General features: G+C 40.8%; 1 protein-coding gene across 1 annotated transcript in view; it reads right to left on the bottom strand.

Annotated features, from left to right (window-relative positions):
* The window catches only part of LOC124775199 (glutamate receptor ionotropic, kainate glr-3-like), a 194,334-nt gene that overhangs the window by 37,261 nt on the left and 131,342 nt on the right, over positions 1-25,731 (bottom strand). The window contains exon 6 of the mRNA XM_047250038.1: positions 15,159-15,346. Coding sequence (XP_047105994.1) covers positions 15,159-15,346 — 188 coding nt within the window. The remainder of the gene's footprint in view (positions 1-15,158; positions 15,347-25,731) is intronic.

Below are 25,731 nucleotides of genomic sequence, written 5' to 3'. Positions count from 1 at the left end.
GTTTTATTTTCTTGAAGTTATCTTTGTGTTCCACATAGACTGTAGTTTCAATAGTTAAGGCTTTCTTTTAACTGGTACTTGTATTACTGTCCATGTTTAACACCCCTTGTAGTTGTCTCATCAAATACAGTTCATATTTTGCTTTGCTCATTTATTTAATGAAAACTGTTACACAGCCACTGCTTTGATTATAATGTTAATGTTAAAATGCAGTACCACCACACTCTTAGACTGTAGGTTAACTCAAACACCTCCATTTTCCTGCATTTATTTATTTCTGTTTATCTTATTGATATTGCTTAAGTTCCTTACATATTCCGTATTTTCATTGATAACTGTCTCTTCTTTTAATTTGTTGTGTATCACTCTCCATGTTTCATAGCTCCTGATGAAGCCTCGTCTAGTAGTAATTTTATTTTATTTTATTAGTTTTGTTTATTAATAGAAACTGTTATGTAGCCATGCTATTCCTATTTTGCGCTAAAGGTTTTCCTGTCTACTCCACTGTTATCCATGTACAGTTCAGTTTTTACTTTTTCATTGCAAAGATGTTATTTACTGTATGTTTCCACATCAGTCTAGATGTGTTACTTCTCCTCCAATGTTGTCTGCTAATATTTAACTTCTTTGGTGGTAATACTCAGTAAATGTCTGAAGATGGCCTTGTAAGCCGAAAACCACCTTACAATAAAAGTAATACTGTGGAACAAAAGCAAACTGGTGCTTTTCGTTTATTATAATGTAGTTCTACCAAGAACCGACGGAAAATTCTGTTAATATGAAAAACTCAAATATTTTGGCTTAAGTTATCTATCGCTTAGCACTGATAACCTGGATGTTGAGCTCTCCTAATTCACAAATCTGTCGTTCCCTGGTATAAAACAATAACGCTAGTAATCATCTGGAGAGTCTGAAATGGACGTTGAATTACGGAAGCTGGACAAAAATACGGAAACACAGAGAGAAACATTTACTTGCAAATGAATGCATATGTTATCCAAGCCTCTAGTTTGCTCTGTAGTATTTGAAGACGAAACGCTCCTGTGTGATGTCCTCGATATGTTCCAAATGTGACTCGTCATCAAAACAGTTTTCTGTGTAGCTGTAAATCTGTTATGACAAAGCTAAGTGAATTCGAACGAGGGCATATTGTTGATGTTGGTATGGTGACAGCTTCCGTGAACAAGTTAATCGAAGAGTTTTGTGTTTCAAGAATCACCGTTCCGATGATTTATACCGGGAACAGAGAGAGCAGAAAAACGTCGTCCATTCAGTCACAACGCGGACAAAAGCTTGTGTCGAGTGATCGTGAGAGAATCTCACAGAAGAGGATTGTGTCGAGAAGAAAGAGAATGACAGCTGGAAATGTCTCTGCAGAACCGAATGTCGAACTCCGGAATCCTGTCGACACGTAAACAACACATAGAGAGATACATAAGCAGGGAAATGCAGGGCGACCCCGAATTCCAGTATCACTCGTCAGTGATGCTTATGGCCATAAAACTTGGAAAAAGTAAAAAAAGTCATTTGGTCGGATGAGTATTGTCCCACCGTGTTTCCACCTTCTGGCCGAGTAGGCGTCTCAAGACGGAAACATGGTGGGGTTTCAATGATAACTGGGCAGTCATATTGCGGCATTTCATTGGCCTCATGGTTTCCTTGTAAGTTCATATTACTGCCAAGGATTATGTTACCACATAGGCCCATCAGATCTATCCCATGGTACAATGTTTGTTCCCCAATGATGATGCAGTGGTCCAAGAGTAGAGGGCCTCTGTCCACACAGCTTGCGTCGTCCAGAATTGGTTTTGTGAGCAGGAGGATGATTGTTTGCACCCCTCTGCCACTACAGTCACTAGATCTCAACATTATTAAGTGTTTGTGCCCTTCTTTGCAAAGAAGTGTGCTTGATCGCTAACTACCTTCGTCATCGTTACTTGAACTTGTCATTATGCTGCAGGAGGTATTATATACGATTTGTCGGCCTATGTGGCCGAGCGGTTCTAGGCGCTTCAGTCTGGAACCGCACGACCGCTATGGTCGCAAGTTCGAATCCTGCCTCGGGCATGGATGTGTGTGATGTCCTTAGGTTAGTTAGGTTTAAGTAGTTCTAAGTTCTAGGGGACTGATGACCTCAGATGTTAAGTCCCATAGTGCTCAGAGCCATTTGAACCAATATACGATTCCACTGCAAACCGTACAGGGGCTGTATTTGTCCGCTTCGAGACGGCTGGAAGTTGTATTGAATGCCAAGGGCTTTTATAAATCGTATAAGGCATCATAATGTGCTGTGGTTTTGGTATTTCCATATTTTTATCCATGCTCGTATGCATCTCCTCTGCGCGGAAGAAGAAACGCTGCAAGCTGCTATTAATCGACATAAAATGGTGGAATGGTCTTAAAAAACAGACTTCGGACATTATAGACAGCTAGGAGCCACTCGGTTTTTCCGATGACTGGATTCCATCTCTGACAAGGTCTTGTCAGTTTAATTCACTGCCTCTCTAATAGCACGAATTGTAAACTGAAGAGCCCAAGAAACTCATACACCTGCCTAATATCGTACGCCCCGGCGAGCACGCAGAAGTGCTGTACACGACATGGCATGGACCGAGTAATGTCTGAAGTTGTGCTACAGGGAACTGACGCCATGAATCCTGTAGGGATCTACATAAATCCGTAACAGTACGAGGGGTCGAAGGTCTCATCTGAACAGCCCGTTGCAAAGCATCCCAGATATGTTCAATAATGTTCATGTCCGGGGAGTTTGATGGACAGCATAAGTGTTTAAATTCAGAAGAGTGTTCCTGGAGCCACTCTGTAGCAATTTTGGACGTGTGAGGTCTGTGCATTGTCCAGCTGGAATTTCCCAAGTCTGTCGGAACGCACAATGGATGCAGGTGATGAGACAAGATGCTTAAGTACGTGTCAGGTGTCAGAGTCGTATCTAGACGTATCAGTGGTCCCATATCACTCCAACTGCACACGCCCTACACCATTACAGAGGCTCCACCAGCTTGAACAGTCCCCTGCTGACATGCAGCGTCTATGGCTTCATGCGGCTGTCTCCATACTCGTACACTTCCACCCGATCGATAAATTTGAATCGAGACTCGTCCGACCAGGTAACATGTTTCCAGTCATCAACAGTCCAATGTCGGTGCTGACGGGCCCAACGAGGCGTAAAGCTTTGTATCGTGCAGTGATCAAGGGTACACGACTGGGCCTTCAGCTCTGAAAGCTCATATGGATGATGTATCGTTGAATAGTTCGTACGGTGACACCTGTTGTTGGCCCAACATTGAAATCTGCAGCATTTTGCGGAAGGGTTGCACTTCTGTCACGTTGAACGTGGTAGTTCGTCCCGTTCTTGCAGGATCTTTTTCCGGAAGAGCGATGTCGGAGATTCGATGTTTTACTGGATTCCTGATATTCATGGTACACTCGTGAAATGATCGTACTGGAAAATCCCCACTTCATAACTACGTCGGACATGGTGAGTCACATCGCTCTAGCGTCGACTATAACACCACGTTCAAACTCACTTAAACCTCTATAACCTGCCATTGTAGAAGCAGTAACCGATCTAACAACTGAGAGAGGCACTCGTTGTCCTAATATACAGGCGTTGCCGACCGCAGCGCCGTATTCTGCTTGTTTACATATCTCTGTACTGGAATACGCATGCCTATACCAGTTTCTTTGGTGCTTCACTGTGTGTTTCATATACAGTTTTTGTGTAAGGAAACTTTGCTTGCTGTTGACTTGGCACTCTCTGTAGCCATACTCCACGATCGATGTGACGACGTGTCTGTGCTAGTTAGTGTACGGCTAAGCGGAGGCCTGTGATCTTCAGAACCCTTTCATTCCTGCAACCTACTAGTTCCGCAGTTCTCTTAGAGCCCTGTAATTTTAGCTCGTCGCGTTATCCTCTGTACTTAAAACGACTGTGACAGCATCTCCATTCCATTTCTCGTTCTTTGAAGTCTTTCTAGTATCTCCAGGGTGTAAGGTCTGCAGCTGTATGATTCAACTGTTAATCACAGTTGAACATATTTTTGACCCACAACTTAAATAGCTTTGTTGAATGCGACCAAATTTTTATTGGCAAACAGCCGGAAACGTTTCACAACCGTTGTCTTTGACAACATAATTTCTCTGAAAATCATCCGCAGTTGCGAAAGTTAAACTAAGCTTTGCAGCTTGAAGATGTCAGTATTAATTACGACTCAATTTAGGAGCAAAGTTAATAGTATGTTATTACAGATCATTTAAAATCAATGTTGTTTTCAGTAACTCGAGCAAAGCAGGCATAGCAGAAATATACTTGATGACGATAAAAACTGTCTCTAGCAACTGAGCTAGCCTTGAAAAATCGAGGACGTCCAGAAATCCCGACCGTATTTTTTTGATGGCACAAACAAAACTATCTTCTGAACGGCATCTTACACAGATTTTGAAAATTCTGCAAATCCCACTACACCAAAATTCTTCGTCAGAATTAAACATTAGAAGATTTGAGTTTAAATTATGGTTTCCCCTAGGTAAAAGAATACTCCATTTTAGAGACACCGTTTTTGTTTTTAATTCAAGTTTAAGCGTTGTAAAAGCTGAGATGGCAGAGTGTTCCTTAGTTTGGACTCATAATTGCACACGGGCAACTAAGGAAATTTTGGAAATGAAATACTAAGGTGCCAACATCCAAGTCAAATAAATGGCTTTTGCCATTTATTGAAAAGCTATAGAAGAAGTGTATATGCAGTACAGGAGGGGTTTCATACATTTCAAGACCTTCGGAGGCGTAGTGCTAGCAGTGCTGAGGAAAGGAGATAGACGAAATTCGGAATCCTACGGGACACCGATCGAATGCCGGCAGTTACGAATTCGATACATCTGTCCACAATTAAATTCTGTTTCTCGCACTTCAAAGTGCTTCACCGAACTATATAAAGTGCACAGGTCCGCTTCTAAAGCCCTCGTGAGGGCGGATACTTGGCCAATTACCTTACAATTGCTAATAACATTGTCACCTGACAGCACGTGTGTAGGCTGACTTCCAATACTCCTGATTCAACGTAGAGGTGAAACACGGGACATCTCCACCCACAACATTTCGCCCTTTCACCTTTGGTAAGCTTTGTCAAGCGTAAAAGAATGTTCTGCTATGAAATCGTATGAGAAGGAGCTAGCGCCCATGCACTCACATTAGGCCTGGCACTATCGTATCATGGGAAACCTCTACATGATCAACAACTGCTCGTCGTATAAGGTGTCCACTGCTTAAGGCGGCGCTAATCCGGTGGTCAGGCAGTGCAGATTGAGGGATGGAGCGGTTGCACTTTCTGTGCTCGCCTTCCCCTATCAGCTAGCGCTTCTGTGGTCTTCTTTCGGCTTTTCCCACGCTAACTTTGAGGCTGTTGTAAGTCACGACAACCTATCCCATTTTCCCTATTAGCGTTTTCCTCCTAGCATTTATAAAATCAGATTAGCTACTATCTAAACAGTTTTTATCATAAAGGTGACAAGTTATTCCAGTAGCTCTGTTCTGGCATTCAGATGGGTACCAATAATGTATCTGGCAAGAATTTCTTCTAGATGAATCATTATAGCCATAATTCAGTGCAACAGAAACGTAAAAAGATACCATTATTATTGTGTTTTTCATCGTAGGTTTACTTGGCTGTTTATCAACCAGGAGTTAGCTCATGGCATTACTGAACGTAGTGACAGTGCATAGGGTACTGTAGTAACTTTCCTTCAATCGGATGGAAGCGCAGAATGGATTCATCTTAAAATTTACACAGTGTTGAGTTATTGTGTAAGTACACATCCAAAGAGTGGGACTTCCTATTTCCCATATGTCGTGTACATGTAACAATACACAATAGTATTGGTCTTTCATTCTATGAAGAAGTATATGATAGTAAGATGCTGTAATCTTTTGACTTAGTAGATCCTAAACCGGGGAAAAAATTGAGGTTCTTTAAAGAAATCAGCGACCTTTGGCAAAAAGTAAAAACAACAAGTATGATAGCGCTGGAGCGGCAGGAACAACTATAAATCCTGTTGTAACACTTAAATCGATTAGAAGTAGATTTATTTTATGTAACTGTGTATCTGCAATTATGAAGTGCGTATTCTTTGTTAGTTAGAGTCATTCATTTGTGACAGGAAACTTATAGTTTTGTAATATATATATGAATAAAGCAAAATGATTTGCTAAAATAATGAATTTTTATAAAATGTGTATGTTTATCAGAAAGACACTGTTAATTGGAAGCTGGTTCATGCATAGGGCACTTGTATTGTAAAATGTAAAACTTGTAGTGAAGCCCCTCTTCAAAGGTAGTGGCATGGAGCAATGTAAAAGGTGGTCGTGGGGGTCGAACTGGGTGGCTCCTTGGCGGGAACGGAACGCAGTAAGTGACTAGCCGTAGCCCGGTACACTTCGACGGTGCCAAGAGAGGCAATTGAATGCTGCTTTGCGAGGGATTTTTGCCTTGCAAGTGGAACTGGCTATTATTTGGTATTCTCGGCAAAAAGGAATGGCTGTAACATGGTGGAAACCGACGACAATCAGAAATTTTATAGAACATTCGTACATCAAGAGCAGTGAGTACAGTAAGCTGTCACGTCGCTTGCCACCAAAACTTCGCCACTGCTTCGCTAACTTCATACATCCATATATTTATATGGCGATGGACCAGTTAATTTGGGTGAGTGGTTTTAATAATAATCCAAATGCTATAAATCTGTGTTTCGGACCGTATTTCTATCATTATCAGGAATCTATGGACGGTCCTCTCCCAAGTGGTACTAAAACTCAGTATCCAGTTTTAAATGAACTATTATTACTTTCAAGTGTTCTAAAGTGGTTACCTTTTGTTTGTCAAATGTGAAAGGAGTGATAAAAGTTAAAGGTAAAACAACAAAAGTGAAGTCATATAGGATTTTGCTTATGTACTCTCAGTGTATTGCAAACTATAGTTTTGCAAGAAGACAGTGCCAGATTGTGTAAAAGTTATTGTCTAAAAATCTGCTTCCCCGTGGTAAAAAGGAGACAAGTTTGTTTTAAAATTAGTGGTGTCTTGATTCCTATCATGAATGACCCCTTTTTTTAGTTACTTTAGCTCAGTGTTGAATATTTTGCCTTGAAAAGTAGAATATAAACTATTCCAAGTGAAGTTAAGGAGTAGCTTTGTTTGAATTAGTCTTTTCTACTGAAACAATCGTACAGCTTGACTAGTGACATTACACTCGTTAATGGGTACCCATTATACTCATCTATATACATATGTACACAAACAGTGTAATTGTGATTTTCTCTTTATTTGTGTTTTTTTACATGTCAGTTGAGATAGAAGCCCCTAAGTCCACATTTAGCTCTGCACTTCCTGCAGTAACATTTTAGTACTGTTTTAAGTAGTGATCTTGAGGGTAGCCGTGATTAGTATTAGCGTAGTGCAAATTTGCTGTCCATAATTACTGGAGTGTGCGTTATTGATAACAGCAGCTATACACAGCTCAGAATACCCTACGTCAGTTTGTATCCTGTGCGGTATTCAAAGCGAAATATTAATGAAAGTAAGTTTGATAACCATTATTCAATTTTCTTAAAAATATCTTTCCAAATTTATGTGCCCAATTGGGCTGGCTTCCGTTCATTTTTTTTAAATTCACATATGAATTTTACCACTTTCATTAAATCCCAAGGTTAAAGTCTGTTTAGTTTTTCTATTAATTTTCCATATTCAAAATTATAGTCCGATACCTTTATCTATTAGACTCACGCACGGTCAAAATTCAAAATCCTTTCAGACAGTAACATTAACTTGTTCCACGGCAGGCTGGTGTTATAGTGTCCGTATGTTACCTCAGTTTGCACTTAGCCAGTAGGTTTTGTTGACGAACCCCGAAGTACCAAAGGTCAAAACAATAAAATTCCGGAATCGGTATCAAGGAACGTATCAGGATACAGAGTTACTTCGAGTGTCATCAGAAAGTTACAACTGTCCACGAAAATCTTTGCCGTACCTGCAGGTAGGGTTAAGCCGTTTTAAGTGTAACTTAAGCGCTCGTCTCCTTCTCTATATCTGCGCGAATCTTCCTAAAATTGTGTAGCAAATCTTCTCTTAAAAGATTAACAAACAGACTAATTCCAAACTTAAACTCAAGTGCTGTCCATAATTATGACTACACTGAATTGCACAAAGACTCAATATAATATGCTCAACACTGTCTACAAACTGAACCTCACTGTTTCTATAAAAATGTAGTGCTGCCCTGAATATAACCGGACTTTGGAAATGAAGGTGCAAGTGAACTTCAAAAGTTATTCCTGGTCCTAAATTGTATTTTCGCATACCTTGTGCCTTGACAAACATTGTAGATTTAACGAAAGAGCGCACAGGGTACATAGCTGCAAAGCATCATTAAAAAGTCCGACCGAAAATTCCATACCACAGACTGCAACGTGCGTTCGTAGATAATACACTGAATGAGGAGTGGAAATTTTAACTGGTAATAAACTACGTCTGACATAATTCAAAGAAAACTCTATACCAACAGTAATGCTTTAAAATTCAGCTGAATGTTGACGTTAGTACATGTGTAATATGACTTCAGGAAATAAATTTACACAGGGGAAACCTCATCTTCCTAACAGAGAAATACACCTGACAATCCCACTGTCTGAGCGTCGTTACTGCACTTTCACCAACACAAAACAATGCTCAGCTCTAGGGTGCTTACCTCAACCTCTCAACATTCCAGAAAAGCTAACAAACAGTCCTCCTTCGCTTCTTTCTCAATCATAGCATCAAACTCATTCATACTGAATTTCGTCAATTTCATGCCACACTTTTAAAGAAAATTTCCTTACCAGTTCTTCAAAATATGTCTGCTACTCAACACTGCTCAGCTAAGAAGGTGTGTGACTTTGTTGGCGCTATTCGCCAAAGGCGGTGTAGCACCGCAGGGATACTGTAGGAATAGCCGAAGATTATTAAGCTGCATGCTTTTGCTCTGTGTGAGCTATTTACACCTATGGTTCCATAAGAAAGAGAATTTACAGAGTGACGAAAATAATAAGCACACCTGACTAAAGGAGCTGCAGACCCTCTTCCTCAGGCGCCAGAGTCATCGTCATTGTAGGACATTAAGTCGAAAAAGGAAGAAAAGAGATCAAAAGTCATTCATAAAGGAATACAAGATGTTCCGCACACCCTTAGAGCACGTCGCGGAATGAGTGACTGATATGGGTTTGTGAAATGTTTTGTCGGTAATACATGTCACTGTTTTGATATACTCAGGTATACTACGTGCTTAGTTTGCTGTTATGGATTTATTTTTGTTGGTAGTATTTATAATGATAGGACATAGGGTATTGTCAAACTGTATAACGGTGATAGTGATTGTATGCGTAAATCTTATTGCAAGAGGAAAGGAAGTAAACACAGATGAGATTCAGAGTATGGTTGACAATTTATACTGTTTGGAATTGGCAATGCCTTTTGTTGTAAGAAAGCTGTACGATCATTGTGTTTAAATATTTGATAATGTCAGTTGTTTAGAGGCCAGCTATGACAAGCTGAATGTCGTGGGGAAGTGCTGTGGACACACAGTTATTTCCAGGAAGTAGTTAGACTTTGGAGGCACTCAATGCTTTTTCTGAACATGGTGATAGTAAAATTTTATGAGTAACGGAATCCCAGGGGCATAACAGAGATAACGGGATGCTAATCAATGGTGAGTACGACACACGGTCTCCCGGCTACTGTCTCTGGAACGACTGACATAAATCTGCCTCAATCTATGTTTTATTTTCCAGTAAAGCCACAGATGTGTGTTTCAAGCGAAGTAACTAGCCTTCCCAAATAAAACATTGAAACCAGACCTTCTACATTCTATCCACAAATTCATAGCATTGTAAAAGGAACGAATCACTGCAGACCAAATGTTTCAGAATATACAACTGTATTAACGAGACACAATACCAGACCGTACTGACCATAACTGTAGCAGTTTCCAGTGCTGTGCTGATTCTGGTTATGTTTTACGTAGCATAATTTTATTGTAACCGAAAATGCGTACAATTTCCAAAGCCACCTGTACATCAAATCCCAGTCGAATAGTTTACTTATAGATGTACAGATAAGAAAGATTTAGAGTATTGTATTACCTGCATTACGCCTTAAGTGCGGTGTCTGTGCGTGGAATGGGAAATATTGTGATTCCGTTAGTCTGTTAGTGTGTATTTACAGGAAATGCATCCTCGTAAGAACATGAATTGAAGAAAAGAAGGTTTTAGAACTAAGAGCGCAACCTAGGAACCATGTGGTTAGAGATAGACACAGTGTGAGAGGAACCAGGAACGTTGCATATAATTGCATTTTCTGCATGTGTGTCAAGAATTCTTCAGGGACACCTCGAAAACTCGAAGTTGTATTTATTAAATATTGAGGCAGTGTAGCAGTGTAGCCAGAAAAACTCCAAAGACCTTTCCTGGCGACAAGAGGCAGGGAAAAAGGACCAAGTAGCCAGGGAGAGTTCCAGTGAGAAAGGAACATTGGTGATTCAGTAACAGACATGGTAGCTATTTCACCACACTGCCCGAGCAGCGACCATCGCAGAATGACCACATGGTGACAAAGAGATATAATTTTAATGTTAATTGCACAAAGAATCACAGAAAAGCCTAAGTCGGACACAAGAACGTTTTTCAGTGCTCTGACCCCTTAGAATATGCCTGCTACCACTCCTGAAAGGCAGAGCTGCTGACTGGACAAGAAAAGTAGGGTTAATGACTCCATATTCACGTCACAGTAGCAAAGGACACAAGTCTGTCTTCCATAACAGCACTTAAGTTCAGGTGGAGTTCTAATCTGTTTGAAGCTGTACAGCCAGAATGTGAACCCTGTGTCAGTAGCTGTGTGTTGTAGACTTCGATCTTCTGTGGAGCAATCTCCTGTCTGGAGGGACTTGCGCTCAGTGGGATGTAGCACCGAGTATTGAGTAAAGATTGATAGGAAGCTGTGGCTGTCACCATCTGACAGATCCTTTGGAGGCTTACGTAACAGGGGCTGAAAGCAAAACCATCATCCGTCATCATGGAGGGTGCGCTACTGCTGCCACTCCTCTGTTCTTGGAGCAGACTTCGGCACTGCCTGTCTCTGTTGTATGAGGAGGCCAAGGATCATTCGTGCTCGACTTCATATTCTTGAAGCACAGCTGATAGATGCCTTCCCTTTGTGCAGTTTCTGATGGGACCATGGGAGCCTGCCCATCATGTCGTGGAAGCTGTGTGCAGCCGCAATCGGCACTGGCGAGGTTGTATACTAATGCAGGTGAGATTTATTACCTCTTGTCATTGCTGGAGCTGAGATGACGCGCCTCCTGACTGTTGTCATGTGCCGACCGGCTCGTTCTATGGTGGAACTTTAATACCAACACTGCTAGTGTTGCTGGCTGCCAGAAAATCGATATGTCAACTGTCGTATTTTGTGAATAATATATATTTGAAGTTTTCATAAGGTTTAATAATACCTTCGTTTATCAAACAGGCACCAACAGTTCGTGCCACCATGGTCCACGTCCTTGGGTGGTCAACTAACGACCTCGACTAGTTCTCGATACACTACCTTCTGTAATATGCTATGCAAAGGGCGCTGCAGTACAATATAAAGAAAATGACAATTTAATGTCCAACCATACAGCATGTGATGAACATGTGAAGACAACTAAGCATAATTTGACACAACTCAAAATAGCATGTAAATAATACACACTTCAGATAAATGTCCTTTGTCAAGGGTATTGGAGGAATTAGAAATATTTGTAGAAACCCGCTAAGAGCACTGGATGAACATATGAAGAAAAATAATCATAATTTGGCACAAATTGACCTAGTACGGATATTATAAGCACTGGAGATAAATAACACTTTTTAAATGTTTTGCAGGAGTTACAAATGTTTGTAGAAAGGAAGGGAAACTTGCTAAATGTATTAAATGAACGAAATGAATTTGAACCTAGAACACTATAGGGGAGGTAAATGTAACATTGCTAATAAACCATTGTAAAATTTACTACACCACATTTAATTCAAAACAAGTCATAATTTGTAAGTTATACGATAATATGTTACCATTATTAGATTTCCGATTAATGTTATGTAACAGAATGCTAAGTCTCAAAATGTCCTGTTTTATACCCAACTGCAATTGTAAATTATCGATAGTTTAGTAATCTAAGACTAATTTACAGATTCTTACTGTCGTTAGCTGAAATATTATAGATACACTCTTGTCTATCTGCCGATTTATCCTTACAGAAGCACTGTAAAAAGTGTATTTTTTAATTGTGTATCATAGCAGGTATACTATTAAAGATTCTTTTGAAGACGTATTGTATGAAACTGTATTTTAAAAGAAAGTACAACACAATAAAATTTGTGTAATGTTAGAGTGATGTGTCTATATTTACCATCACAATAGCGGCAATTCAAATTTACACCTGTTTTTTCTGTGACAGTACAAATGATACAAATGAAAGAGCAGTAATTTGATAACAGTATACAACTAAATTAAACTGGCTTTTCATGAGCTAAATTCAATCATATATATATATATATATATATGTGTGTGTGTGTGTGTGTGTGTGTGTGTGTGTGTGTGTGTGTGTGTGTGTGTGAGAAGTGTAAGATATGCACTCATCAATAAATATACTATATTATCTTAGGATGCATTTGCCAAGAGGCGTTACAAACACTGTAACACAGCCAAATTAATCTCTGACATCATAAATGTAATCAGCCAATTATTTTGGCCATAAATTACCATAACGTAAATTCAGTATGTTCTTTTACATCAAATTACGATTCACTATCAAGCGACGATCTTGTTAAATTGAACAAAACCGGTGAGCAAAAAGTGTTGATTGCGACGTGTGTCCTACAAACTTAATTTTAACAGTCAGTGTGTCCCCTACAAGGAATTCCTAGCTTAGAAAAATAAGTAAAAAGGTACAGTCATTCTTGGTTGGTGTTGCAATGTGTACAGAACATTTCTTGGTGTTCTTGAGGATATTTTTGTTCTGTCGTTGCAACTGCAAAAATGCGTGATTTCCTCGCCAGACGCGTTTCGCGTTGTTGAGGTAATGCATCATCAGTGGTCTGTAATAAAGTTATTTACATTTTGATTTGCTTTTAGATCGAAAAATAGTTCGTTAAGAATAGATTTATTTGTACTGATTCCCCACTTACATCTGGAAATGCCATCTGCTAGCACATTGTTGTTTTTCTATGTTAAAAATTTTGGTCTAATTTTTAAATGTTCTGTAGCACTATGCATTTCTGTGTGACTCCATCGATCTGCTGTATACTTATGTCCGCCTAAGAAAAAAAAAAAAATCCTCCATCGTCATTCCGTCTCTACTCTTACACAGTACATAAATACACAGAAACATAATTAAATAGAATTACACACATACGATAATGCAACGAAAAAATATGTTGCAGGTCAAAGACAAAGTAGTGGAAAGGTTATGTTGACAACACTACAAAACACAAACAACAACACATACTCGAAGTAAAAAAACAAATAGAATACCGTGGTGAGCATAAAAGTGTGTTGTGATAAACATAAGAAATGCATTGCACTGCAGAACATATAAAAATTAGATTACAACTATCAGTGTCTAACACAGAATATCAACGATGTGCCTGCAGACGGCATTTCCCGATGCAAGCGAGGAATCATCCGAAAATCACGGTAAGTACGAATCAACTTATTCTTAATGAACTGTTTTTCGATCTAAAAGCGAATCAAAATGTAAATAACTTAATTACAGACCTCTGATGATGCTCTACCTCAGTCGGTCGATGTGACCGAGCGGTTCTAGGCGCTTCAGTATGGAACCGCGTGACCGCTACGGTCGCAGGTTCGAATCCTGCCTTGGGCATGGATGTGTGTGATGTCCTTAGGTTAGTTAGGAGTAAGTAGTTCTAAGTTGTAGGGGACTGATGACCTCAGACGTTGAGTCCCATAGTGCTCAGAGCCATTTTTGATGCTCTACCTCAATAAAGTGAAACGCTTCTGGTGAAAAAATGACGCATTTTTGTAGTTGCAACGACAGAACAAAAATACTCTTAAGGATTATAAAGCAACTACGGACACTGTGGCCACTCAAATGAAGAATTTAATGTCGCATTTAGTAGAGATCTCTGACTGTAAAGAGTGTCGAATTATTTATTGAAACAGATTTTGTTTTAGGTTTGGTATACACAGAAACACTAATTTTGCTGGAATGAGATTTTCGCTCTGCAGCGGAGTGTGCGCTGATATCAAACTTCCTGGCAGATTAAAACTGTGTGCCCGACCGAGACTCGAACTCGGGACGTTTGCCTTTCACGGGCAAGTGCTCTACCAACTGAGCTACCGAAGCACGACTGACGGCCGGTACTCACAGCTTTACTTCTGCCAGTACCTCGTCTCCTACCTTCCAAACTTTACAGAAGCTCTCCTGCGAACCTTGCAGAACTAGCACTCCTGAAAGAAAGGATATTGCGGATACATGGCTTAGCCACAGCCTGGGGGATGTTTTCAGAATTAGATTTTCACTCTGCAGCGGAGTGTGCGCTGATATGAAACTTCCTGGCAGATTAAAACTGTGAGCCCGACCGAGACTCGAACTCGGGACCTTCGCCTTCCGCGGATAAGTGCTCTACCAACTGAGCTACTGAAGCACGACTCACGCCCGGTACTCACAGCTTTACTTCTGCCAGTACCTCGTCTCCTACCTTCCAAACTTTACTAGTTCTGCAAGGCTCGCAGGAGAGCTTCTGTAAAGTTTGGAAGGTAGGATACGAGGTACTGGCAGAAGTAAAGCTGTGAGTACCGGGCGTGAGTCGTGCTTCGGTTGCTCAGTTGGTAAAGCACTTGCCCGTGAAAGGCAAAGGTCACGAGTTCGAGTCTCGGTCGGGCACACAGTTTTAATCTGCCAGGAAGTTTCACTAATGTTGCTGATTACTGTTGGAGAGCGCCATATAACTATGATTTAAATACGTATTTCAATCCGTATCTGAATTTATTGTGGGTCGTATGTGGCCGACTTCCTCTTAAATCGCCGCCAACGCAGTCCTCGTGTTGGCAGATCCGTACCTGTCCCTCCCAGGCTAGCAGCAGGCCGGACTCGATCAGCCGGTCGATGAGGGCGTCCAGCTGCTCGAGGTGCGGCCAGCGCTTGGGCACCGCGATCACCACCCACTCCCAGTAGATGTCCTCGCGCATCGGGCGCAGCCACTTGCTCGCCGCCTCCTCGTCGATGTATTCGCCGATGGCGAAGTAGCCTGAGAAACAGACCCGACAGTTGCATGGGGTCTTAATTATATATAATGCAAAAAATCGCTCTGAGCACTATGGGACTTAACATCTATGGTCATCAGTCCCCTAGAACTTAGAACTACTTAAACCTAACTAACCTAAGGACACCACACAATACCCAGCCATCACGAGGCAGAGAAAATCCCTGACCCCGCCGGGAATCGAACCCGGGAACCCGGGCGTGGGAAGCGAGAACGCTACCGCACGACCACGAGATGCGGGCGATATATATATAATGCAAATATTTTTAATTTTAGTAGCTGTCTGTCCGGTTACGAAGTCTCGTAACCGGTTGGCTCTGACTAGTATTAGTACGCAATCTGACTGCATAGAATAACAACAAGGAATGAAAGGAAATTTCCGTTAACACAATTAATTAATTAATTAAGTCCCCAGCAACTATAAAAGCTACGAAAAAAACAAAGCACAAGTGTAACTGTTCTGTGTGTGGAAGTGTGATTCAACGTACACATCTGGCACGGTTCTTCCTCAATACGACAAGATGCTTTAAACGCCATTTACAATTAAGTAATTTAAAAAAAAAAAAACAGAAATACTATGATTGCACGTAGAAATCAGAATTACACTCTAATACATGAACACAAGCCAGATGCTTTGTTGACTGAAGCTCTGACCAAGAGACATTGTTAGTTAAGAAACTTAAAAAAAATTTAAAAAAATGTATTTTACCTTCATATATATTGACGAAAAATACCCTCTGATCATTCCAACATCTCCATTCGAACAACATCTGCTGTCTAGCCCATCAAAACAACTGCACACGACATGGCCTCAAATAATACAGCTATCAACATCCTCTCAGCAAAGCACTAACCACCACACCTTCTGAACAAGCACTGCCAGTGGAGGCGGCGGAATAAAATTCTTTGGCGCGATCTCTGGCGCTCTGACTCAGTGTAGCCACCTTTCACAGTACGCTGTCGCATTATTAGGCAATGCTGTGTGGTGCAAAAATTACCTCACCTCTGCAAATTGCCATCAAATCTTATAGTGCCAAGCTGTCAGCGTATTAATTAAGCCCACGATAACAATACAGTGACTCGGCGGTCACCGAGAATTTTGCGTGCCACAAGATTAACCCAGATTTGAGTGGCTGTAACAGGAGGAATGTTTTTGTTTTGATCAGAGATGGATGTACGTTTGCCTGTGCAGAGTGAGCCCAAACAGGGAGGGACTAATGCAAACACCTAGCTTTCGGCGGGGACATACAGCAATGGAGTTAGTTTTAACAAAACCTTAAGACAAGCATTGAAAGTCTGATTGATACTGTGATCCTCGAATCAGATTACACTCCATTCAGGTCGAAATTTATTTCACTCTGGTAAAAATCAAGATCAATAGCACGAGATCCCTCAAACAGCTGTAGAAACAAGAATGTTAAATGATTTCCCTTGCACTTGACTACACAATTCCTCTTAATTTTTTGAATGATTCCTTACCGCCCACAACTGTCATCTCTTATTTCTTTTCTGATCTGTCATAGGCTACAATTTCAGCCATCATTTACTTTCAAACAACACGTTAAAAAAAGAAGAAAAATATATCTGTAAATGACCTATGGCTAAAACTGTATGTGAATAAAGAAAATTAATTTAGTCTGAAGTAGGACGCAAGAATAAGATATAGCTTCATGTCCACTAGGAGTCCATGAGAGACGGACAACTAGCACGGAACGCAAAAGTATAGAGTGCGAAGTCTGCTATTCCCTTTCAGTGAATTATGCCGGTATTAATCTTAAGCGACGTAGGGAAACTACGGAGAAACTAAATCTGGATGGCCTAACGAAGATATGAAACCCCGTCCTACCCAATATATCCGGTTTCTCGCCTTGCGCCTCATCACTCGGCGGTATTAATTTGTAGAGGAAGTAAGCAAGACTATATCATGCAAGACGAAAGGAACGAAACTGTTACACGCATACCGTCATGTATAATACCAGCTTCCACGTGTATATCTCTTGTAAACTATATCAAACCTTTAGCAGCACGGGGAAGTTCACACGTATCGGTCGTTATCACTTTCTTGCGCTGTACATCTTCCATCAGCAAGATCTCCTTCTCCCGCCCCTTTCCCTAACCACTATACCTCCCTCCTTCCTTCTCTCTCTCTCTCTCTCTCTCTCTCTCTCTATATATATATATATATATATATATATATATATATATATATATATAAACACACGTGCTGTGCACATTAAACACGTAGTATAAGTTAAAAAGCCTCAATTCAGTCGGAAACCGCGAGAACCGTTCATAATTTTAAAATTACTACGTCGATATATAAGTATGAAAATTTAAATGATTACATTGCTCAGGTCATCGAGATGAATGATCTTAAGAATAGAAAAAACGAATACGACAAAATATGAATAGAATTTATTCAACTGCACAGGAACGTAATTTCAAAATCATTAGGATGATATAACCACCAATTGTGGATCAATGGAACAACACTGTCATGCTACATTTCCGTTGTGTTATAGTGAGTCTCATATGTGAAGTAATTGATTAATATATGAGATCTGCATTTCGTGGATTACAGACAGATATTTGTTTCAAGCATCCAAATTTAGAACGTCGTTATCATTATGTAGATAAATGATCAAATGTAAGATGATCAAATATAAGACTACAGCCTTCCGAGTAGTGAAAACGACTATACTTGCCAAACTATAAGCTTGAGGATAGTTTGGTGTGTTGACGGTTCTTGGATCTATTGACGCTCTTATTCTAATCCTGCTGTGGTAAAGAGAAACGAGCGTCATTTACGATACACCTTCAATTTTTGCAACAGTAACACAATAACCTGTCTAACGGTTTAGATCAGTTTGAGGCAGTACTTGGCTAAATTTCTCAGTGGGTACATTACAGTGATGTATCGTGAAATATACAAAATACAGAAAAGTGATCACGGAAGGAGCTAATGATTTACCGTGCAATCTAAGAAAAAATTATAGCAAAGATTTTATTTTGTGAACTTCACTGCGGTACTAAAAGAAGTCATTAGTGACACAAAGAAAATTAAATATCCAGATATGAACAGCCGCGACTTCACTATCCCTTTTTGTTTCCATAATCAGCTTGAGAAATTCACAGGGCTACTGTGTTGATTATGTTATATTATTGTAGTTCTTTGTCTGTTAACTCTCTTTTATATTCTGCTGCAGTGTAGCTCACTATTTTACTGATTTCGTAAAGTTATTAGCCTTCATATTTTGATTTAGACACTTAATTATCCTTGAGACTTGAAGACAAATTATTCGACACTTGTTTCTTTGGAAGTTAAGTAGAAGAAGGATGAAAAGAAGATATTGACAGTTTAGCTGCTGAAGCAATACGAAACAAGATTTTGTGGGTGAATTTTTAACCCCACGTTAATTCTTATGTGAGACGTAAAAAAGAACATCTTCTTTCTCAAATCCTGGTATCTACGAGAAAAGACATGAAGCTACCTATCACGTCTATCTTTGTAATTGGTAAACCAATTGAAGTACTTGGTTTAGAAATATCATGAGTACTAGAAAATGTTTTCCGTCTGTACTTTCGACGGAACAGTGTAACTCAGAATAAAATTTCGTTCTTTGTTAGATAAGTGTTGTTTTCATTCAGGCGTGCCGTAGAATGTAGTTTTGAGGCTCTTACTGGTTCCACACACTCACGTTGTTCTCTACACATTTCAAGAGTTAGCATAATTTTCACAGACAGCGAATAGGGTGACGTTACTCCATCATATTCAGCACGGGTGTTCACGGTATGTGGAGTACTCACATGCGTAGGTGAACATGGACTGCGACAGGGATTCAAGAGAATTGCCAATAAATAATGGGACCAGCATATTCTTATGTTCAGCATGAGGTACTGCTGACGAAGCAAGCTGCTTTCAGTGAATTATTCTAGTCGTTTAATGACAACAATGGCTTGGAACCAGAATTGCAATTTTTGACTGAACAATGCCTTATGGCTATACTGATAAGGTTAAAGGATACCAAACAGAGTTCTGCGAAAGGCGCGGAAAACAATGTCTTCTTCCCAGGCTGTAAGGCAACCGTATACACTGATCAACCAGAACATTATGACCACCTAACGAATAGCCGGTACTATCACCTTTGACATGGATAACAGCGGTGATGCATCGTGGCATGGAAGCAATGAGGCCTTGGTGGGTCGCTGGAGGGAGTTGGCACCACATCCGCGGACACAGGTCACCTAGTTCCTGTAAAATCAGGAGAGGGGGAAGAAGAACTCTGATGCCACGTTCGATCACATCACAGATGTGTTTGATCGGGTTCAGATCTGGCGAAATCGTCAATTGGAACTCACCACTGTATTCCTCGAACCGCTCCGTTACTCTCCTGGCCTTATGACATGGCGCATTATGTAGTTGAAATATGCCACTGTCACGTGGTCTGCAAACAGTGCACGACAGTCCTTGGCATCATCCTGCCTTGCACATGCTCTACAGGACCCACGGACACCCACGTGAATGTTCCCAAAGCATAAAGCAGCCGCCTCCATCCTGTCTCCGTCTGGCACTGCAGGTGTCAAGGAGTTGTTCCCTCGGAAGATAACGGATTCACGCACTCCCAGGGATGATGAAAAGGTTATCGGGATTCATCGGACTATGCAGCACACTGCAACTGCGCCAAGATCCAGTGCTGATTGCTACGTGCCCATTTCAGTCGTAGTTGCCGATGTCGTAGTGTTAAGATTGGCACATGCATGGATCGTCGGCCACATAGAACCATCGTTAGGGGTGTTCGGTGCAGTGTGTGTTGCTGGCCACCTCTCCCGTTTTACCAGTCTGCCAAGCCTACAACATTCGACATCTGTAATGAGTGCTGTCTCCCCAACCCCACGATGTCCGCACGTGGGCTCATCTTGCTTTCACCATGTGCTGAAGGCACTCATCACAGCAGTCCTCAAGCACCTGTTAAGTCGTGTAGTTTCCGAAATGCTCTTGCCGAGCCTTCGATCCATCATAATCCGTTCGTGGTCAAGCTCAGATGGACTGCGGGCCTTCCCCATTCTAGACACGGACTGCACGCTCACTGGTACTTCATGCACTTTTGCATGTGTCTGACTAGCAGTAATTCCTCGCCACGTCACGGTGCTATCGTCTGGACGGGTGTTTGTCGGTAGTAGGTCGTTGGGCATAATGTTCTGGCTGATGATGTCCAGGGCAACAGATCTGTGAGGTGAGATTCTCAGGAGTAATGATAAGCAACCTAAAATTTTTACTCGATGTTTGAGGGTACTTTTCAAGCCTTCAACGACCCGGCCTCATGCTTTCCACACTGCGGAAGTTCATAAGCTGTGTTGTGATCGTGGAACACAGAACTGTACAAAGGGGATGGTGGAAGAGGTACAAAGAGCATGGCGGGCCGGAGTGGCCGAGCGGTTCTAGGCGCTACGGTCTCGAGCCGTGCGACCTCTACTGTCACAGGTTCGAATCCTGCCTCAGGCGTGGATCTGCGTGATGTCCTTAGGTTATTTAGGTTTAAATAGTTCTCAGTTCTATGGGACTGATGGCCCAAGACGTTAAGTCCCATAGTGCTCAGAGGCATTTTTTATAAAGAGCATGAACAACATAAGCTTGAAAAAAAGTGCGAAAGCTGTAAAGTGGAACATCAGAACAGCGACAAAGAAATTTATTTTGACAACATATGTGTGCTAACCTAAGGGCGTAGTATTTACGAAAGGAAATTCGGCGAATGCTTGAATTCTATCGGAAGGTGTCACATTTCAACCGAAATGGGCCTACGTATGTCAAATTTCATAGCTCCTAAAAATCGAGAAAGTCACTAAATTGCTGTAGATATTGAGAAATTGTAACATTCCTAACAATTCTCGGTAAAGCAACCTATCTGCATGCTTAGAGATCTTTTAGTGTGACGTGTTTGGTTAACATTCCTCTCTCTTGCACTTTCCAAGCAATGTCGACGGCATACAAATGATAGCCAGTGCAGTTTCCCTAGTAACTACGGAGAATCTATATTTTTCTAGCCGCTGTATTCATTACTTAAAAATAAATGCATATGAAAGGTTTCGATAGCAAGCTGCCGTATTTACGTATCCACTATTAATTATAACTGCTTGGACTTAATATTCTGGTTTGTAAGGATTGTGAGTATTCTATCTACTCAGGAAATTTTTCGCAGCCTGCTCCAAGGGAAACCTTATATATACGTATGACATACGGCGTTCTTTTCTTTTTTCTTTTTTTTAAAAAAAAAGAATGCTACCCACGCGAAAACTGTTTCCTACCAGAAAACAAAAAAGAGGCCATAAGATACAAGAAAGCCAACTACCAGAAGAGAAACAGTAATTAGTAAAAACTTAGAGCAGCTGCTATCGACAAGTTCCGTTTCAAATTGTTTTTGTTAGCAAGTAATATTAGCACGAGCTGAATATATTCCATTTCCCACAATTTTTCACTTTACAGTTACAGGGGTTCTGTAACTAAGAGGAATACTATAAATGCAGAGGTGATAAGTCATCAAGACTAGGAAGTTACCCACGAAAGACAGGGAGGAACAGAGTGTTACACATTACACATGCAGTGTCTGAACCACACATCTCCTAAATTGAAAACAGTCTCAGTATCTCGTTTCGGCCAAAGAGTATGCCGGAACCGGTGTTACCCTCCGATTTTATTTCAAATTGTGTATCCTCCTGTCCACTGCCAGGTTCTCTATTGCATGACTGAAACTAAACACTATCATGGGTCAAATCTAAAACGGTTCCCTGTATCCCTTGGAACACAGAATGCAAAATAATAGAATTTCTATGTGATATATTTTTGAACGTATATTAAATCAGTTAACCTAATTCAGAAAAACAGATATATTTTGATCAACTGCATTTAACCATTGAACTGAAAACATGTAGATAGCAAAATATTGAGATTTTAATTCATTAAATTTCTTTTATTGGAAGTATATGAAAAGTTAAAACAAACAGAAAACAAAATTTTAAATGTAATTAAATTTATGGCGGTGTTATGAACTCAAGCCATATGAACTAAAGTCATTGTGACAAACAGAAACAATTGTTTCTGTTTCTGACCTGCAAGAAAGGATTTCAAATCGTAACTGAGTAGCACTGAGATTAGCTTTATGGTGTCACAGTATGCGACATTGTATTGTAATTTACCCATCTACATAGCACAGCGTTACTGGTTCGGAAACACTGGCCCAGTTGACAATCACTATAAAGTGAAAGTGTTAAGCAGTACGTATTAGGAGAAATAAAAACTCGTATTTGTAACTAGTATCCTACAAAATTCTAATCTGTTAAACATTTGATAAGTAAGCAGTGTCGCTGGTCATTTGGGGACATGCCAATACTACGTCAGTTTGGTGAAAGTACGAACTAGCTGGATTCTCGTGGAAAGGAGTATGTACATTACGTGAAACTCATAGACGTGGTTCCAAAACGAAAGCACACTCAACAGAAACCGGAGAAACTGGATTCCAAGTCGAGTCACTGTGTAACACGCAATAGTGTCATCCTCCCAAATACAAGGCTAATACGCTAACCACAGCGCCATCTCGCTCGGTGTCGACATCGCGGTCATTAGTGTTGGAGCACAAGCTTTGATGAAGAAAGAATGTGTATGGAAATTGGTAGTGTCTTTCACAGGAACCATCGCGACATTCGACTGAAGCGACTTAGGAAAATCATGGAAAACCTAAATCAGAACGGCTAGACCGAGATTTGAACCGTCGTCCTCCAGAATGTGAGTCCAGTAGGAACTATCTGAGAACAGGAACACGACAACGCCAGCGATATTTTATTAGCCCTGAGTAGCTGATAATGGAAAATTTATGGAATCACAGAGAGAACCGTGTATTTTCTCGTAACATTTAATGTATATTCTCGTGACTTTACACTGTTTTATTCACTGCATCTCAGTGCGTTTTTGTGCTGTTGAAATCACATTCTGAAAATAATATTTCGCAGAACTGTAACATCAATTGTTTACTTACTCCGGCGTACGTTCTCCTTCAGCTGGGCTACCTTGTCGGGGATATTTTCATGCACTTCCACTTTTAAATATCCCTTTATGTAAAAACCAGAACCAGCTAAGAACGGTGCACAAAGCGGCCACAAAACTTTGCTTATTCAATGTTCTTCTGGGGAAGCTTCATGAATACGACACGGCGTTTGGCGAGACGTGTAGGACGCAGCTCCATGATGAAAAAGCAGTACTGACTTTTCTGTTTGTTTACGTCAGAACAAAAGTTCAAGTTACTATTTAGATAAGCTGTAGATAAATATATGTATAGTGAAAGTTTTCAGATAACATCGGGCCGATACTTTCAGTACCAGAAACCGGGCACCGAACTTAGGTAGTTTTTTTACTTATAGCATGAATGACCTGATGCACAATGTGATGGTTTCCGGTGGACTCGTACCAACTACTCTGGCTATTCACATGATCAGAAAGGTTAAACCAAGTGTCGTCTATATCACTATATAAAATCGTTGTTTAAAGTTGTTACCAAAATGCAAGAAAAGTACTTGACCGATTTGCTTCATATTTTTAAACGATTCTATAACTAACATTTGGATGGACATAGGCGATATATTTTTGTACAATATTTAATGTACAAATGCGAGGATTGGAACTTTAATAGCGGCAACTATTAATATAAAGCTCGTACAAAATAGATACGTGTTTCAAAGTTTTACTGACCATCAAAGTAGTCATCAGCATTGTGTATAACCCGTTGCCAGCGGTGTGGAAGTCATAGTTGTCAGTTGGAGCGGCGCGGTCTGTTGCCCGACGGCTTTGTAGCAGTTCTGAAGCGAATGCCATGAAGTGTTTCCTTCAGTTTAGAAATCCAGTTGAACTCACGAGTGCTTAAGTCAGGGGATTGCAGTAGGTTGTATAGCACTTAGTAGCCCCATCAGTCAAACAAATCAGCAACAGCTTTCACTGTACGTGCTTGAGTGGTTCAAATGGCTTTGAGCACTATGGGACTTAACTTCTGAGGTCATCAGTCCCCTAGAACTTAGAACTACTTAAACCTAACTAACCTAAGGACATCACACATATCTATGCCCGAGTCAGGATTCGAACCTGCGACCGTAGCGGTCTCGCGGTTCCAGACTGTAGCGCCTAGAACCGCTCGGCCACTCCGGCTGGCGTACGTGCTTGAGCACTGTCCTGAAAAATGATAACCAGGTCCTGCAGAAACTGTCATCACTTCTGTCTCTAAGCTGGTCGTAGGTTGTATTCCAAAAATAAACAGCATAGATACAGAAATGATTCCACACATGCTGGCAGTAGAAAAATGTCTCTCACAAAAGCTTTTCCTGTGGACATTTCGGACAGTAAATGGACGTTAAAAATTGGCAGCCTGGTAACACTGTAGTTACATGTAAGTTAACTAACTCTATCAGGAAGTTCAGCAGTGCTGTGCCGCTGGTTCAGTGGATAGCGTTTTGGGTTAGCATGGGGGAGGTCTAGGGTTAGATTCTGGTTTGAGGCTTATTTGTTTTTATTTGCTGTTAGTAGACTGCGTGGTACGGTGTCTGAGGTCCGAATCATCATACAGTGATTACAGTGGGTCTTCTACAAAACATTTGCAGTTATGTACCACGAATACAGAAGTGGAAGTACAATCGTTTTAATTGGTCAACTTTTAATGAAGCCTTTTTCACGTCGTGGACGCGAATTGTACTAGATGCCAAACCTATATTCTGTGTGATCTCCCTGAATGGCCCCACCGAAATTATTTGCAAAGCACGTTGCTAGCCCTGCTGGTCACGTAAGGCGCTTACGAAGTGTAACGGACCTGTCACTGCCAAATTCGTTAAAACCGATGGGAACGTTGGTAGAGGGTACACACAAAACAACTTCGTAATCTAGTAGATGCAGTGGTGCGAAACAATTCGCGTCCACGGCTTGCAAAAGGTTTTCTTAAAAGCTGACCAATGAAAACGACTGTATTTCCATTTCTGTGTTTGCAACATGTAGCTGCAAATGTTTTGTAGACGACCCACTGTAATCGCTATATAACGATTAAGACACCAGATATCGTACGACGCACACTACTTGTAGCAAATGAAAACAAGTAAGCTGCGCCCCAGAATCGAACCCTCGATCTCCTGCATCCTAACCCAAAACGCTAGTCTCCGCACCATCAGCACAGCACTACCCCTATAACCTGACAGAGGTAGTTACCATACATGATTAGAGTGTTGCCAGATTACCAGTCTTTAATGTCCATTTACTGCCCGAAATATGCGCAGGATGAAATTTTGACACAGATATTTTTGTTCTGCTAGTATGTAAGGAATCGCTCTGCGAAGTCCGAGTACGC

This window comes from Schistocerca piceifrons, chromosome 2, assembly GCF_021461385.2.
Source record: "Schistocerca piceifrons isolate TAMUIC-IGC-003096 chromosome 2, iqSchPice1.1, whole genome shotgun sequence".
NCBI classification, from domain to species: Eukaryota; Metazoa; Arthropoda; class Insecta; order Orthoptera; family Acrididae; genus Schistocerca; species Schistocerca piceifrons.
Note: the sequence above shows the minus strand (reverse complement) of the source record. Positions and strands in the feature narration are given on the sequence as shown.